This window comes from Pipistrellus kuhlii, unplaced genomic scaffold (genome assembly GCF_014108245.1).
Source record: "Pipistrellus kuhlii isolate mPipKuh1 unplaced genomic scaffold, mPipKuh1.p scaffold_m20_p_2, whole genome shotgun sequence".
NCBI lineage: Eukaryota > Metazoa > Chordata > Mammalia > Chiroptera > Vespertilionidae > Pipistrellus > Pipistrellus kuhlii.
This window is the reverse complement of record NW_023425515.1, coordinates 144,044,766-144,060,232: the sequence shown is the minus strand read 5'-3', so window position 1 is coordinate 144,060,232 and position 15,467 is coordinate 144,044,766. Positions and strand designations below refer to the sequence as shown.

The 15,467-nt window shown below is 38.4% G+C and overlaps 1 protein-coding gene across 1 annotated transcript in view; it reads right to left on the bottom strand.

Annotated features, from left to right (window-relative positions):
• SLC44A5 (solute carrier family 44 member 5) overlaps positions 1-15,467 on the bottom strand; it is a 140,736-nt gene that overhangs the window by 49,436 nt on the left and 75,833 nt on the right. Inside the window, exon 5 of the mRNA XM_045583818.1 lies at positions 8,516-8,600. Coding sequence (XP_045439774.1) covers positions 8,516-8,600 — 85 coding nt within the window. The remainder of the gene's footprint in view (positions 1-8,515; positions 8,601-15,467) is intronic.

The window sequence follows — 15,467 nt, the reverse complement described above, 5'->3', positions numbered from 1 at the left end:
CTGGCTGCTGGGTAGAAAAAAAAAATACTGCAAAGGGTTAGGGCTTGGGGGGCAAGGACAGAGGTAGAGAGACCAGCCAGGAGGTCACTGAAATTATCTAGAACCATAAAAATTTATGAAATCCCCCAAATAAACAAAATCAGAAACGAAAGAGGTGAAATAACAACAGACCCCGCCGAAATACAAAGGATTGTAACAAAATACTATGAACAACTCTATTCCAACAAACTGGACAACCTGGAGAAAATGGACAGATTCCTAGAAAAATACAACCTTCCAAAACTCAATCAGGAAGAATCTAAAAACCTCAATAGACCAGTGACTTGGGAAGAAATTGAAACAGTCATCAAAAAGCTTCCAGCAAACAAAAGCCCAGGGCCAGATGGCTTCACAGGAGAGTTTTACCAAACATTCAAGGAAGAACTAAAACCTATCCTCCTCAGACTATTCCAAAAAATTCAAGAGGAAGGAACACTTCCAAAATCCTTCTATGAAGCCAGCATCATACTAACACCAAAACCAGATAAAGACAACTCAATGAAAGAGAATTACAGGCCAATATCCCTCATGAACTTAGATGCCAAACCCTCAACAAAATTCTAGCAAATTGGAGGATCCAAGATGGCTGCGCCCAGGTGAACACCTAGCCGCAGCCGCACACAACAATTCCAATAAAATACAACTAAAATATAAAACGGACATTGCCCAGAACTACAGGAAGGTTGACTGACTGGAAATTCTACAGCGAGAAGCAAGGAGAAAACCAGAAGGAGGCGAGGAGGAGCTGGAAAAGCCAAGGTACGGAGACGCGGCGCGGAGAGGACGGAGCCAGAGAGGAGGGAGGCCGAGTGCCTGGCGGGCGTTCCCGAGCGGAAAGGAGAGAAAAGCTCCGACTGTGCTGGGCCCCCAACTGCTCTGAACCCGGTTCTGGGCCAGACCCCGAGGACTCAGGCTCAGCCATAGGGAGCCGGGCTGTAAGGCGGAACCCGGGGGAGAGGCGAAAGGAGGTCCCGGAGGCGCGCACACGGCGCGCAGAGAAGGGACGGTCGGCTGTGCCGCAGGATTGCCCTGACGGGAAGGAGACCTGGGCTCCAGACTGCTCTGAACGCCACCTCCAACTCCACTTCCAACTGAACTGAACCCCAATACCGGGCTCATTAGGGGAGAGCATAGACTGTTTGGCAGCAGGCAAAAATCGAGGGCACCTTTCTCTCAGAGGCGCCGGCAGCGAGCACTGAAGGACCCGCATAGGGCGGGGCTGACAGAAGCCAAAGCTGCAGGCTCCACCCTGAAACCCCGTCCCATCTGTAACTGCGAAATGCGACAACAAAATAGATCACAAACAAAAGAAATGGAGGACAAAAAGCGTCTGGATATAGAGTTCAAATCTACGCTTATAAGGTTTTTCAAGAATTTCCTAGAAAAGATGGATAAGGCCTATGAGGATATGAAAAGAGATCAACTAGAATTAATAAGGAGTCAACAAGAAATGATAAGGGATCAACAAGAAATAAAGAATACATTGTCTGAAATAAAAAATATTTTACTGAGTCCTAAAAACAGAAGGGAAGATTGCAAGAATCAAGTCAAAGATTTGGAACATAAAGAGCCAGAAGACACTCCTCCACAGAAGCTAGAAGGCAAGAGAATCCAGAAAATTGAAGATAATGTAAGAAACCTCTGGGACAACTTCAAGCGAACCAACATCAGAATTATGGGGGTCCCAGAAGATGAGAGAGAGCAAGATATCAAAAACATACTGAAAGAAATAGTGACAGAAAACTTCCCCTACCTGGTGAAAGAATTAGACTTACAAGTCCAGGAAGCGCACAGAACTCCAAACAAAAGGAATCCAAAGAGGACCACACCGAGACACATCATTATTAAAATTCCAAGAGCAAAAGACAAAGAGAGAATATTAAAAGAAGCAAGAGCAAAGAAGGTAGTAACCTACAAAGGAGCACCTATACGATTGTCAGCTGACTTCTCAACAGAAACCATGCAGGCCAGAAGGGAATGGCAAGAAATATTCAAGGTGATGAATAGCAAGAACCTACAGCCAAAAATAATCTACCCAGCAAAGCTATCACTCAGAATCGAAGGCCAGATAAAGAGCTTCACTAATAAAAAAAAGCTAAAGGAGTTCATCACCACCAAACCAGAATTATATGAATTGCTGAAGGGGGTTCTTTCAGAAGAGAAAGTAAACAAAGATAAAAATTATGAACAACAAATACATAACTATCAACAAGTGAATCTAAAAACCAAGGAAATTAAAAAAATCTGATGAACAATATTAACTGTTGAATATAATAGAATCAGAGGTATGGAAGGGGAGTGAACTGACGATTCTTGGGGTAAAGGGGAGAGGGGGGCGTGGGAAGAGACTGAACATAAACTGTGCACCTATGGATGAGGACAATGGGGAGAGGGGAAAGGGCAGAGGGCGGGGTGGGAACCTGGTGGAGGAAAGCAATGGTGGGGGGGGGGGAAGGAACATTTGTAATAATATGAACAATAAAAACTTATTAAAAAAAAAAAAATTCTAGCAAATTGGCTCCAGCAGAACATCAGAAAGATCATACACCATGACCAAGTAGGATTTATTCCGGGAATGCAAGGATGATACAATTTCTGCAAATCAATAAATGTGATACATCACATAAACAAATTGAAAGATAAAAATCATATAGGCATATCAATTGATGCAGAAAAAGCATTTGATAAAATCCAACAACCTTTCCTGATAAAAACTCTCAACAAGGTGGGAGTACAAAGATCATACAACATAATAAAAGATATATATGATAAACCCAAAGCCAACATCATACTCAATGGGCAAAAACTAAAACCATTCCCTCATTTTAAAATATGTACACAGATAATAATTTAATAAAAAATAAAAAAATAAAATAAACTCAAATAAATAAATAAATAAATAAATAAATAAATAAAATAAAACCATTCCCTCTAAGAACAGGAACAAGACAGGGATGTCCACTCTCACCACTCCTGTTTGACTTAGTACTGGAAGTACTAGTCACTGCAATTAGACAAGAGGAAATAAAAGGCATCCAAATTGGAAAAGAAGAAGTAAAGTTATCCTTATTTGCAGATGACATGATATTGTACATAAAAACCCAAAAGACTCCATCAAAAAACTAATAGACTTAATAAATGAATTTGGCAATGTAGCAGGATACAAAATTAATGCCAAGAAATCTATGGCATTTCTATACACAAATAGTGAACTTGCAGAAACAGAGACTAAAAAGGCAATCCCATTTACCATCGCACCAAAAAAATTAAGATACCTAGGAATAAACTTAACTAAGGAGGTAAAAGACCTATACACGAAAAACTACACGACACTGAAAAAAGAGATAGAGGAAGATGTAAACAGATGGAAGAAAATACCATGTTCATGGATTGGTAGAATCAACATCATCAAAATGTCCATACTTCCCAAAGCAATCTATAGGTTCAATGCACTCCCCATTAAAATACCAAAGGCTTATTTCACTGCCCTAGAGAAAACTCTTCAAAAGTTCAATTGGAACTACAAAAGACCCCGAATAGCCACAGCAATCCTGAGAAAGAAGAGTAAAGTAGGAGGGATCTCAATACCATATTTCAAGCTGTATTACAAAGCCACTGTTCTGAAAACAGCCTGGTACTGGCACAAGAACAGACATATAGATCAATGGAATAGAATTGAGAACCCAGATATCAACCCAAATCACTATGCTCAGTTAATATTTGACAAAGGAGGCATGAACATACAATGGAGTCAAGACAGTCTCTTTAGCCGAGATCGGTTTGGCTCAATGGATAGAGCGTCGGCTTGGGGACTGAAGGGTCCTGGGTTCGATTCCGGTCAAGGGCATGTAATTCGGTTGCAGGCATATCACCAGTAGGGGGTGTGCAAGAGGCAGCTGATTGATGACTCTCTCTCATCGATGTTTCTAACTCTCTATCTCTCTCCCTTCCTCTCTGTACAAAATTAATAAAATATATTTTAAAAAAAAGAATTAAAAAAAAAAAACAGTCTCTTTAATAAATGGTGTTGGGAAAATTGGACAGATACATGCAAAAGAATGAAACTAGATCACCAACTTACACCATACACAAAAATAAACTCAAAATGGATACAGGACTTAAACATTAGATGGGAAACCATAAAAATACTAGAGGCATCTATAGGCAGCAAAATCTCAGACATATGCCAAAAGAACTTTTTCACTGATACTGCCCCTAGGGCAATGGAAGCTAAAGAGGAAATAAACAAATGGGACTATATCAAAATAAAAAGCTATTTTACAGCAAAAGAAACCATCAACAAAACAACAAGAAAGCCCACTGTATGGGAGAACATATTTGCAAATGTTATCACTGATAAAGGTTTAATCTCCAACATCTACAGACAGCTTATACAACTTAATAAAAGGAAGATAAATGACCCAATTAAAAAATGGGCAATGGATCTAAATAGAATCTTCTCAAAAAAAGACAGAAGGAAGGCCAAGAGGCACATGAAAACATGCTCAAAGTCACTAGTTATCCGAGAGATGCACATCAAAACAACAATGTGGTACCATCTCACACCTGTCAGAATGGCCAACATCAGCAAATCAACAAATGACAAGTGTTGGCGAGGTTGCGGAGAAAAAGGAACCCTCATGCATTGCTGGTGGGAATGTAGACTGTGCAACCACTGTGGAGAACAGTATGAAGCTTCCTCAAAAAACTGAAAATGGAACTCCCATTTGACCCAGTAATCCCACTCCTAGGAATATATCCCAAGAAGCTAGAAACACCAATCAGAAAGGATATATGCACCCCTATGTTCATAGCAGCACAATTTACAAAAGCTAGGTGCCCATCAGCAGATGATTGGATCCAAAAACCATGGTACATCTACACAATGAAATATTATGCTGCCATAAAAAAGAAGAAATTCTCATCATTTGCAGCAACCTGGATGGAAATGGAGAACATCATCCTGAGTGAAACAAGCCAGTCAATGAAAGAGAAACACCACATGTCCTCACTTATTTATGGATGATAAAGAACATTATAAACTGAAGAACCAAAAGATAGATATAGAGACAGTAAAGCAACAAGCAGACTGTCAAATTGCAATGGGGAGGGTAGGGAGATCTGGGGGAGATAATAGATCAACTGAAGGACTTATATACATGCGTATAAGTACAACCAATGGACACAAAACTCTGGGGAGGGAGGACATGTCTGGGAGGAGGTGGGCAATGGTATATGTACAAAGATAATAATTTAATAATAAAAAAAGATTACAGGGGGAAAAGTTCCCCAAATATAAAGCAGGGGAAAAAATTATGAAATCCTTAAGAAAAAGAAAAAGTAGTTTGGTCCAGGGTATATTTTCAATGGAGACCAGAGGAATTAGCTGGCAGCTCAAACATGAGTGTGAGAGAAAAAGGAATAAAAAAAGTAAGTATTCCATTTCATGGTGTTCAGAGATGTCCTTACTTGAAATATGAAAGATTATTGATATTGAGAAACAATTGTAGGATAAAAAAATTAGAAATTGAGTTTTGCACATGGCTGGATATAAAGATCCATAGTTAAGGCAGCACACTTACGTAGAGATATAAATTAGGGAAGACAACATATAGTGGGTGAGAAAACACAAGACTATGTGAGACCACCAAATAAGTAAATGTAGATTTCACAGAGGATGAGTTTGGTGGAGGAGAGCACTCCAAAGCTTAGAAGATCTTGGAAAGATGAACAGAAACCAGCAAAAGAGACTGATAGGGATAACCAGAGCGTTGGGAGGAAATATTAGAAAATGTACACTAGAAGCCAAATGAACTAAGTAAGCATTTTAAGGAAGAGGAATTGATTAAACAATGCTGTTAGATCAAGTAAATATAGATTGAGAATTAACCACTGGTTTAATAATATGAAGGTAAATGTTATCATTTGGAGTAGCAGTAAAAGCCTGAATGAGAATAAAGAGGATTTAGGCATATTCTACTGATGAGTTTAAACAAACAAAGAAAAAAAGGTACAAAGATACAGAGACGCTGCTGGAGAAGGATGTGATATCAAAGAGATAATTTTTCAAGATAGAAGAAATAACATCATGTTTGCATACTGATCATGATGATTTAGTAGAGAAGAAAAATGGCAATAAAAAGAAATAAATAGGAAATTTCTAGAGTGGTGTGTTTGAGCATATGAGACAAGATTAAAGGCATAAATGGATGTCAGTGTGGGGCTTTTAAAAGTTGTCTTCTGAATGTTTATACTTTCTCAGTGAAATAGGAGGCAAAGTCAGAGGCTGCCATGGATATTGAGAAGGAGATCTTGGAGGTTTGAGGTGAGAGGAGAAGGTGTGAAAGTGTTTCTACCACCTTAGGCTAGCAAATGAACAGGGGCCTACAGTGCGGTTGTGGCATAGCAATGAGGGCCCACTTGAGGTTAGTCATCCTGAATTTAAAGGATGTTGGTGTGAGCTGCATTTAGCCTGAAATGAGGTTTTGTCAGGGAAGAACAATGAGGTGAAGGGGACAAAGAAATTGAGGGTTTCCATAAGGGAGTGATTTTAAAGAGGGACCATGGACTGTAAGTCAAGTAAAGAGGGAGATGAAAGCATAAGGGAACTGAAGGACACTTTGAAGGGGTGAAAATCAGTGGTTAGAAGGTCCTGGTGAGGTAGAAGAATCATTAAAATGTGAGAGACTGACATGGTCAGACCATGGGATGTTTGAAGTAGTATGACAAAGGGTGGTTATTATTGGTACTGACAAGATCAAGGATTTAACCTTGGCAGTGGGCTCTAATGCAAAATAAGGTCTGTGGTAGAGGTGGTCACAGAACTAAGATGTCAATATACCAAGATGGTTTTAGTTTCAGGAGGAAAAAAGATATCAAAAGTCTTTAACAGAGATGAGGAAGAAAGAAAGAAAGCAAATCAACAAACAAATTCAAGGAAAGATGTCTCTCTGGGTGTGGTTTACTGGCACACGGAGTCAAAAAGATGAAAATCAGTAGCTACTATGTTCTTGAAGTAGTTGTAACTGCCAAAGAATTCACGAACCAACCTAAAAAGGCCTTTGACAGTTAAAATAATGTTTGAGGTACTAAAACTTGCACAATAGAAAGAGAGCTTCAAAGCTATAGGTCCTCAAGAGAGCATGTTTCCAGTGCTGGGCAATGGTGCGGTCTGGAGGCTAATGAACAGGAAATAACCTTCCAGGTGGTCCAGCAAGGGATAATTGGATGCAGTGGATTAGGGAGCTCCTCTCAAAGAACACAATTCAGGTCAAATAAAGGACTCTTCCCTACTGCCATGCACCAGTGTATTTATCATTCCTTCCTTTCAGATGAGAGTTTGTACTCTAATTTTCTTAGTCCCAACCTCATTGTGAATTAAGTGTTGAGACCTGCATCACCCATAGATCCTGGACTTTGGGTTAAAGACGGTGCTTTATGGGACTCTTGATGGTCTCCCTTGGGAAGATGGATGTTCTGGAAGACAGATGACTGGAATATGAAGAAATGACTAACTGCCTATTGAAATTTGTGGCTCTTGTTCCATGGTACAGAGAAGGCTGTTCGACACGCAACTACCTTGATTGAATCCTTTCTTCTTGAATCTAGATGTGAACATATAAAACTAATGGGTCGAAGGCAACTGAGTAGAACTGCATTGTGTGACACTTCTGGTCCAAGGCATTTAAGAGCAGGGGTGCTTTATTCATCCTCTCTGTTTCCTTCTGGCAGCTGGATGCAGATGCTGAGGACTTAAGGACTGGTAGAGCCATCAGATGAAAGAAGCCTAGAGAAGAATCCCTATTGGCCACTAAGCCTCATTCTGTTCCATGGCAAAAAAGAAACTTGACTTCATTAAGTCAATGAAAAACTGATGTTTATTATTTACAACACCTAGCTTTCTCTTTGTAATACTAATCTGGAGAAAAATACCTCCAATTCTCTTGGCTGAAGTTTGTTCATTTGTAAAAATAAGTGGCCTGACTGGTGTGGCTCAGTAGTTGAGCATCAACCTATGAAACAGGAGGTAATGGTTCAATTCCCAGTCAGGGCACATGCCTGGGTTGTGGGCTCCATCCCCAGAGTGGGGTGTGCAGGAGGCAGCCGATCAATGATTTAATGATTCTCACCATTTATCATTCTCACCATTTATCATTTATGTTTCTCTCTCTCTCTCTCTCTCTCTCTCTCTCTCTCTCTCTCTCTCTCTCTTTAAAATAAATAGAAATATATTTTAAAAAATAGTGGTTGGACAAGACAATCACCAAGGTTCTTTGGCAATACTAAAGTGATTAATTCTTGCTTCATTTTAATTGCATATGAACAAACATAAGGTCATATTCATGTCTTCCCACTTTCCATACATTCATCATGACACACACAGAAAACTCAAATGGAATTTATAAATTCTTTCATTCAAGAATAGTCAAAATTGCTTACAATACCAACTAGACTTTTCTTTTCTTTTCCCCCTTACCTGTGTAGTAGGGCACTGTAGGTTTATCATCACAGAGGGACTGGTACAGCTTAACAGGTTAAAATAAAACAAAATGCTCTTGTTCCTGTTAAAAGAAAACATCATCTGAATTACTTTAAACAATAATTATAAATTTAAAAAAACAACATAAAATAATCTTTCTAGTTACTATGGAAGTTCCATATCACTATGAAGTTCCATATCACTTCAGACTCTGTAACTTTTAATTTAATATGACTTTAAAATTTGACTTAATTTTCTCTAGATAGCTGCAATACAATCATCAAGTTCCTTCAAAACTTCCTAGCATTTAAAGCAACATTTGGCAATAGTAAAAAGTTGAAATAATCAAATCACCTATCAATAGGGGATTGTTTAGATAAAAATTTCTTCCTCCATAAAATGGAAGACTACATTGTCACCATAAATAATGTTGAAGAAAATATTTCATGGATGGAGAATTTCACAATATATTAATTTTATAAATCATGTTACTAAAGAGTATTATGATATGACTTTATTTTAATTTTGAAAAAATAGGTATAACATGATATACAGAAACAAATTATGTCTAAGTTGTGAAATTATATTTGTTTTGTTAATTTTTATACTTTTTTTGATCTCCTAAAATAAATATGTATTATTTGGTAATCTGAAAAAAATATATATAGAGAGAGTAATATTTCCTTTGTGTTAAAAATTATGGTCAGTGGCAGAGTGATAGGACAGGTTGATAGTTATTATCACTAGCACTGAGTGAAGCATTATTCTGCTGTTTGGCAAGCCATGGTTCGTTCTCTCTCTCTCTCTCTCTCTCTCTCTCTCTCTCTCTCTCTCTCTCTCTCTAATATGTTTTATTATTTTATTTTAAAGAGAGGGGAAGGGAGATGGAGAGAGAGAAAGAGAAACACCAATTCACTGCCTCCTGCAAGCAAGCTCCCTATTGGGGATTGAGCCTGCAACATGGGTATGGGCCCTGACTAGGAATAGAACCAGTGACCTTCTTAGACCATGAGACCATGCTCAACCAACTGAGCCACACTGGCCAGAGCACCATGGTTCTCTTTTGAATCTCAATTTTCTCAGCAGCATAGTGGAATAACACCAGCCTTATCTAATTCACAGTAGTGTTGGCAGGACACAAAATAATGTGTAGTGAACTCAGGACAAGAGCTTGTCCAACTTGACTATGGGTCAGTAAAACTTGGAATATTTGTTGAAAATCATGATTCCTGACTCCTTCTCAAACCTTGAAAACCCAAATCTCTGCATCCCAGAAATTCAGATCTGTTTCCCCTATGCTCCCCAGTAGATTCAGATCAAGGTGGTATATAAACCACACCTCGAGAGAAGCCCTAAACATTTGAGAATGTTCCCAGCACCTTGTCAAGTCCCAGTTAATTAATGTGACTACATACGTAATGTAAAATATATAACAAGCTGTTGAATAATACTTCTATTACTTACTCAGAATTACAACTAGGATCCAAATCTCAGGACAAAGAAAGCGCTCCACCCCCTTCCTGCTCCTATCTACATACGCAAAACATGGTGCGGGGGAGGTGGATTGCAGACAGTGGAGTTGGCAGGATACAGTGATCACACTTAAGAGGATTTTTCATCCTCTCCCCATTGAAAGGGCTATTGTTTCTCCCCAGTGCCAAATTAGAGAGGGCTCTGAGAGACTCTCTCATAGAGACCAAGGTACCTGTAAGAAGGACAGAGGAGCATCTCATTTTCCAATTGAACACCACTTACGTTGCAGACTTACAAGGCAGCCCTTGGTGCCCATTTTAGCAGTAAGAAATTAGACCCAAAGAGACCATAGAGAGCTGAAAAAAGTCACTGGGGCAGGAAAAGCGAAGTGTGGAAGTAACCTGTTATGGGAGAATGCAGGGGTTGGGAGGAGGGCAAGCTACGCTGATTTCTTAAATCAAAGAACCATTCAGAGAGGACTTCCCCAGAGAATATCCATTTGGACACCATGAGAGAGCCAGACATTGGGCGCTCACCTCAAAGAGAATGAGTGATGGCTAGTTAGTTGTATTTTAGTAGCAGTAAGCAACACCATATGGGACTAGGACAGGGTCCAAAAATGCTCCTTCTCCTTCCACCCCTCACAACACAGAGAAAGAGCTAGAACCAGAAGAGAGGGAAAAGAAAGGAAAGAGTAGACCAGGCCCTTTCTTCAACTTTAAGTTCCCTTGCAGAGTTAAAACCTGAGCTAGAGGAGTAGAAGGTCTGAGATTTGTGTTTTACATTAGACCACATGGAACTTTTTAACAACAGAGTATGATTGGAAAGCAACAGAATCCACCTGAGATACCAGAGTGAGAAGTGAGATGTGAAAGGACATTGTTAAATGCAATGATGGGGGAAAATAAACACATTTCTTATTCATAATCCCATGGAGTTTAGATGGCTCAAGACCTGGTTATAAATTCATGCACAACACACTCGAGGCTGCTTCAGGATTCCACAAAGTCAGCTTGGCTCTTTCACCACCGAGCAGCTGTATCATCCACACAGCCTCATGGTGCATGTGTCTCCAATTTGCACCTAAGCAAATGAATATATTAATGCATGTCATGGATCATTGGAGTCTCTCAGGAGTAGTTAAAACTGTGAGTGGTAAATCAGTAAGTGTCGAGAGCCCCCATAGGTAAAATTGATTTATAACCTACAAAATGCAACATAAGCTCAAGCTATTCTCTGGATTGTGTTGTCCTCCAGGGAAAGGTTTATTCATCTTTATTCTTCTATCTTGCAAACATTTAGCCTAGCACTCAGCCCATTTTTTTAATTATCAAATGTAATAGAATGCAAGAGACAAATTCCACAATAAGTTTTTTTTTTGTTTTGTTTTTTTATCTTAAAATCCTTACTTTTTTAGTACCAATTTGCACTTGTTCTCTTATAGCGCAACTGGTAGCCTTTAATGCCAGTGAACTTCTGATTCCTTAGGTACAAAATAGATGGTGATGGTTGTAGCTGAGCAATTCTGCAGGAGTGACTAAGGAAACCACTCAGTATTTAACTTGAATTATATTTCGACCAAGAAACAGCAAAAATGCCTGACTGTTGCTCAGTGGTTGAGCATCGACCTAAGAACCTGGAGGTCATGGTTCAATTCCCTGTCGAACACATGCCCAAGTTGCGGGCTCTATACACAGTGTGGGGTGTGTAGGAGGCAACCAATCAATGATTCTCTCTCATCATTGATCTTTCTCCTCTCTCTCTCCCCCTCTCCCTTTCTCTCTGAAATAAATAAAAAATATATTTTAGTAAAAGAAGAAACAGCAAAATAGAAGCAACTGCAAACTACTCATTTAATAAAACGATCCTCTATCCACTTAAGCCCATCTTTCTTCTTTCCCAAAACTCATGAAAATAAAAGCATAAAAGTAAAAACATGAAAAAAAAAACAAAAACAAAAAACCCGTCACCATTCCAGCTAAGGATGTGGAGGATGGCTCTGTTCACAATTATCCAGGAGAGTTCAACAATTTGGGGAAGATGAAAAGCATATGAGAGTGTGTTGAGTGATGGATGAACCAGAGAGGTTACAAAAAGGGTGGGACATTATTTTGCCTGTTAGAAATCATGAGATATGTTGGACTCAGAGTCAAGAGAAATGTGTCCAAAAATGAGATTAATTGAAAGTTTATATACAAATTTATAATGCAAATCAGCACTTCTATGCTTCTCCCATACACGTGCGCTTAGAATTCTAACATCCAGACCAAAAAATAAAAAAGTAAGTAAACAGGCCAAAATAGAGGCCCCTTTTGTTGAATTAACCTTCTGGGAATAAAAAGGGCTTCTGTGGGATTTGGCACCCCAGCCTACAAACTTTCATACTGTGGCATTTTGAGAGCCGACGTCTGACAAGCTGTTAGCATCCCTCTAGTTCCTGAAATCTGGCAGCCAGCACTTCTGTCATTCCTTCTCCCTTACCCCCTTCACCCTGGCCCCATAGGACAGAGGCCTCTCTGGAAAACTGACACAGTAGTAAAGCAAATTTATATGAGAGACCCGATTCTTCTTTCTTTAGTAAGCATGGAAATGTCGCTTCACTTAGATGCTAAAATGATACAAAACTTATATGGAAGACCTTTGTCCTCCTCATCTTTCCTGTTTTCCTATCTGAAGACCTCAAGTTGGGTAATTGGACTGCTTCAGAATATGTTCAAAGTTGTTTTAACACAACCTTTTTCTTAAATTATTATTTCAGGGAGGAAGGGAGAGGAGAGATAGAAACATTAACCTGTCTCAATGAGAACCATTGATCAGCTGCCTTCTGTAAGCCCCCTACTGGGGATCGAGCCGCAACTTGGGCATGTGCCCTTAACGAGAATCAAACCCAGGACCCTTCAGTCTGCAGGTCTAAGCTCTATCATTTGAGCCAAACCAGTGAAGGCTCTTCCTAAGCTGAAATTTTTGTAGTAGCCACAAGGTGGCATGAGTTCTCACTTTTTAGTGGAAATTCAAAGAAAAAGGAACATACCCAAGTATCATGAATAACTTCTCTGAAATCCAAAAGGCAGAAAAAACATCACATCAACAAAGCTCTCCATGCTCTCTTGAGTGTTCTCTTTTATCTATTTTGTCATTTTAGAAAACACCCAGTGTTTCTCCTTTGGATAGGCATGGATAAACAAAACAAAAATGGCCAAACTCCACATCCTAAATACTATCACACTATCTCTAAACATGGAGTTTAAGCTCAGTTACAAGGAATGTCTTTGAGAGTTGAGAACTAAGGGCCTGCCTTAAGTACATCATGACACTAACAAGTACAAATAGTCTAACAAGTATTTTCTGTACTAAGTTGTTGGGGGAACCTAAATCGCTTACACATCCTGACAAATGCATTTCAAAATGAAATGCAAACATTCTCTCATTTATTTGTGTGTTTTTTAAATTTAATGACTTTTTTTTTTTTTTTGCCAGTTTATGTTCAAGATCTTTAGGACTAGATTAAACATGTAACATGGGAAACCAATGTCACTGCAACTCTATCAATATGCAGCCTAAAGAGCATAGGATTTGGGATTAGAATGTGCTATTTTTTGCCATTTAGTAGTCAGTTGAACCTGAATAAGTACTTTAACCTTTCTGAATTTCAGTTTCCTAATTTTCTAAATGAGAAAAATAATGACGATGTCCACTTAGCACTCTTGTTATGAGAATTTGGTAAGATTTTTACACAGACTTTGGGAACAAATTACCCTCTTATCTGTGCTACCCCTTTATTCTCATTCATTTGATAATTAATTTAATGAGTACCTATTACAATGCCAATGTTGCAGAGGCTGAGGATACAAACAGTAAAAAAGACAGAGGAAGTCCCTGACCTAAAAGAAAATGTTGGTTCTGGTAGGGGGAGATAAAGAAGTCAACAAATTTATAATCAGGATAATTCAGGTAGTGATTAAGTACTCAAGACAATATATCAAGGTCTTGTGCCAGAACCTAAACAGAGAAAAGACAATGGGGGTGAGTGTAATGGTTCAGGTGGGTTTGCCAGCATTAGACATTATTCTTAAAGTAGCACACTGCTCCAAACATGCTAGGTTGAAATTTATGATTTCTTTTTTTATTGTCTAGTTCCTATTTTAATTTTTCCAGTCTTATTGAGATGTAATTGACACATAAACATTGTATTAGTTTAAGATGTATAACATAATGATTATATATATATGTATAAATAATTACTATAAGTTTAGTTAACACCACTTCACATAGTTAGAATTTTTCATTGTGATGAGGTCTTTTTTATATAGGGTGTCCCCCCAAAAAATATAGATACATTTTGAATAATTCTAAAGGCAGTGTATATTAAAATACATTTTATTTTCAAAATTGAGCTATCAGCTGCTAAAGTGTGGATACATTTTTGGGGACACCTGTATATTTTTTTATTGTTAACAGGATTATAGATGGTGCCCATTTCCCCCTCCTGTTACCCTCTCCATCCAGCCCCCACTCTGCCCCAGGCCTTAACCAATGTCGTTTCTTAAAAAAATAGAACAAAAAATAATCACCAGATTTGTACGGAACTACAAAAGACCCTGAATGGCAAAAGAAATCCAGAGAAAAACTGCAGGTATCACACCACCTGACTTCAAATTATACTACAGAGCTACAATAATCAAAACAGTATGGTACTGGTAGACAGAAAGACACACAGACCAATGAAATAGAATTGAGATCCCAGAAATAAAATCACATGTATATGGGCAAGTAATTTTATTGCTACAGGGGACCTTTAAAAATTTCCCATTTTACAGTACTAGAGACTTAGAGATTTTTATTATTTTTACCATCTGGTGCTCTATTTGTCCTTCATAGAGTGAAGCACATGTTGTCATTGCCTAGGATGTTTTTACAATAGTTGCTAAGGTTAAAATAAGAATTACCACCCTAGAACAGAGTTTAGTCTAATTGTCTCTAATAGGCAACAAAGACCTTTTATTGGAGTCAATTTGTCCTCTATAAACTCAACCTGACATGATTGTGGGTTTCCTCCCCAATTTTGGTTTCTCTTGATTGCCTATAAAAATTCTACTCTATGAATTTTTTAAACACCTTCCTGAATCTATTTTTAGATCTGTGTATCTCAAACAATAAGCTCCACAGTTATAGGTGGGCAACACACCAAAGCATTCTGAGCCTTGTTTGCTCTTGGTCGTAGCATGGGGAGAGGGGACTATTGTTGCTTCGGCTTTTACCATTCAGTACCAACTTTTATAGAAACTAAATTGGTTATTAAAAAAAAAAAAAAACAGATTTAGTAACAACTCCAATTACTAGTGGAAAAGAAGGCAAAACTTTCTTAAAGTGTGAAATTTATGTTTTTGTTTTGCTTTCTTAAAGTAAAAAAATAAACAAAATGTTTTCTGTTTCAGTTAACACCGAAAAGGAATTTGATGGAACGTTGGTTCTTGTT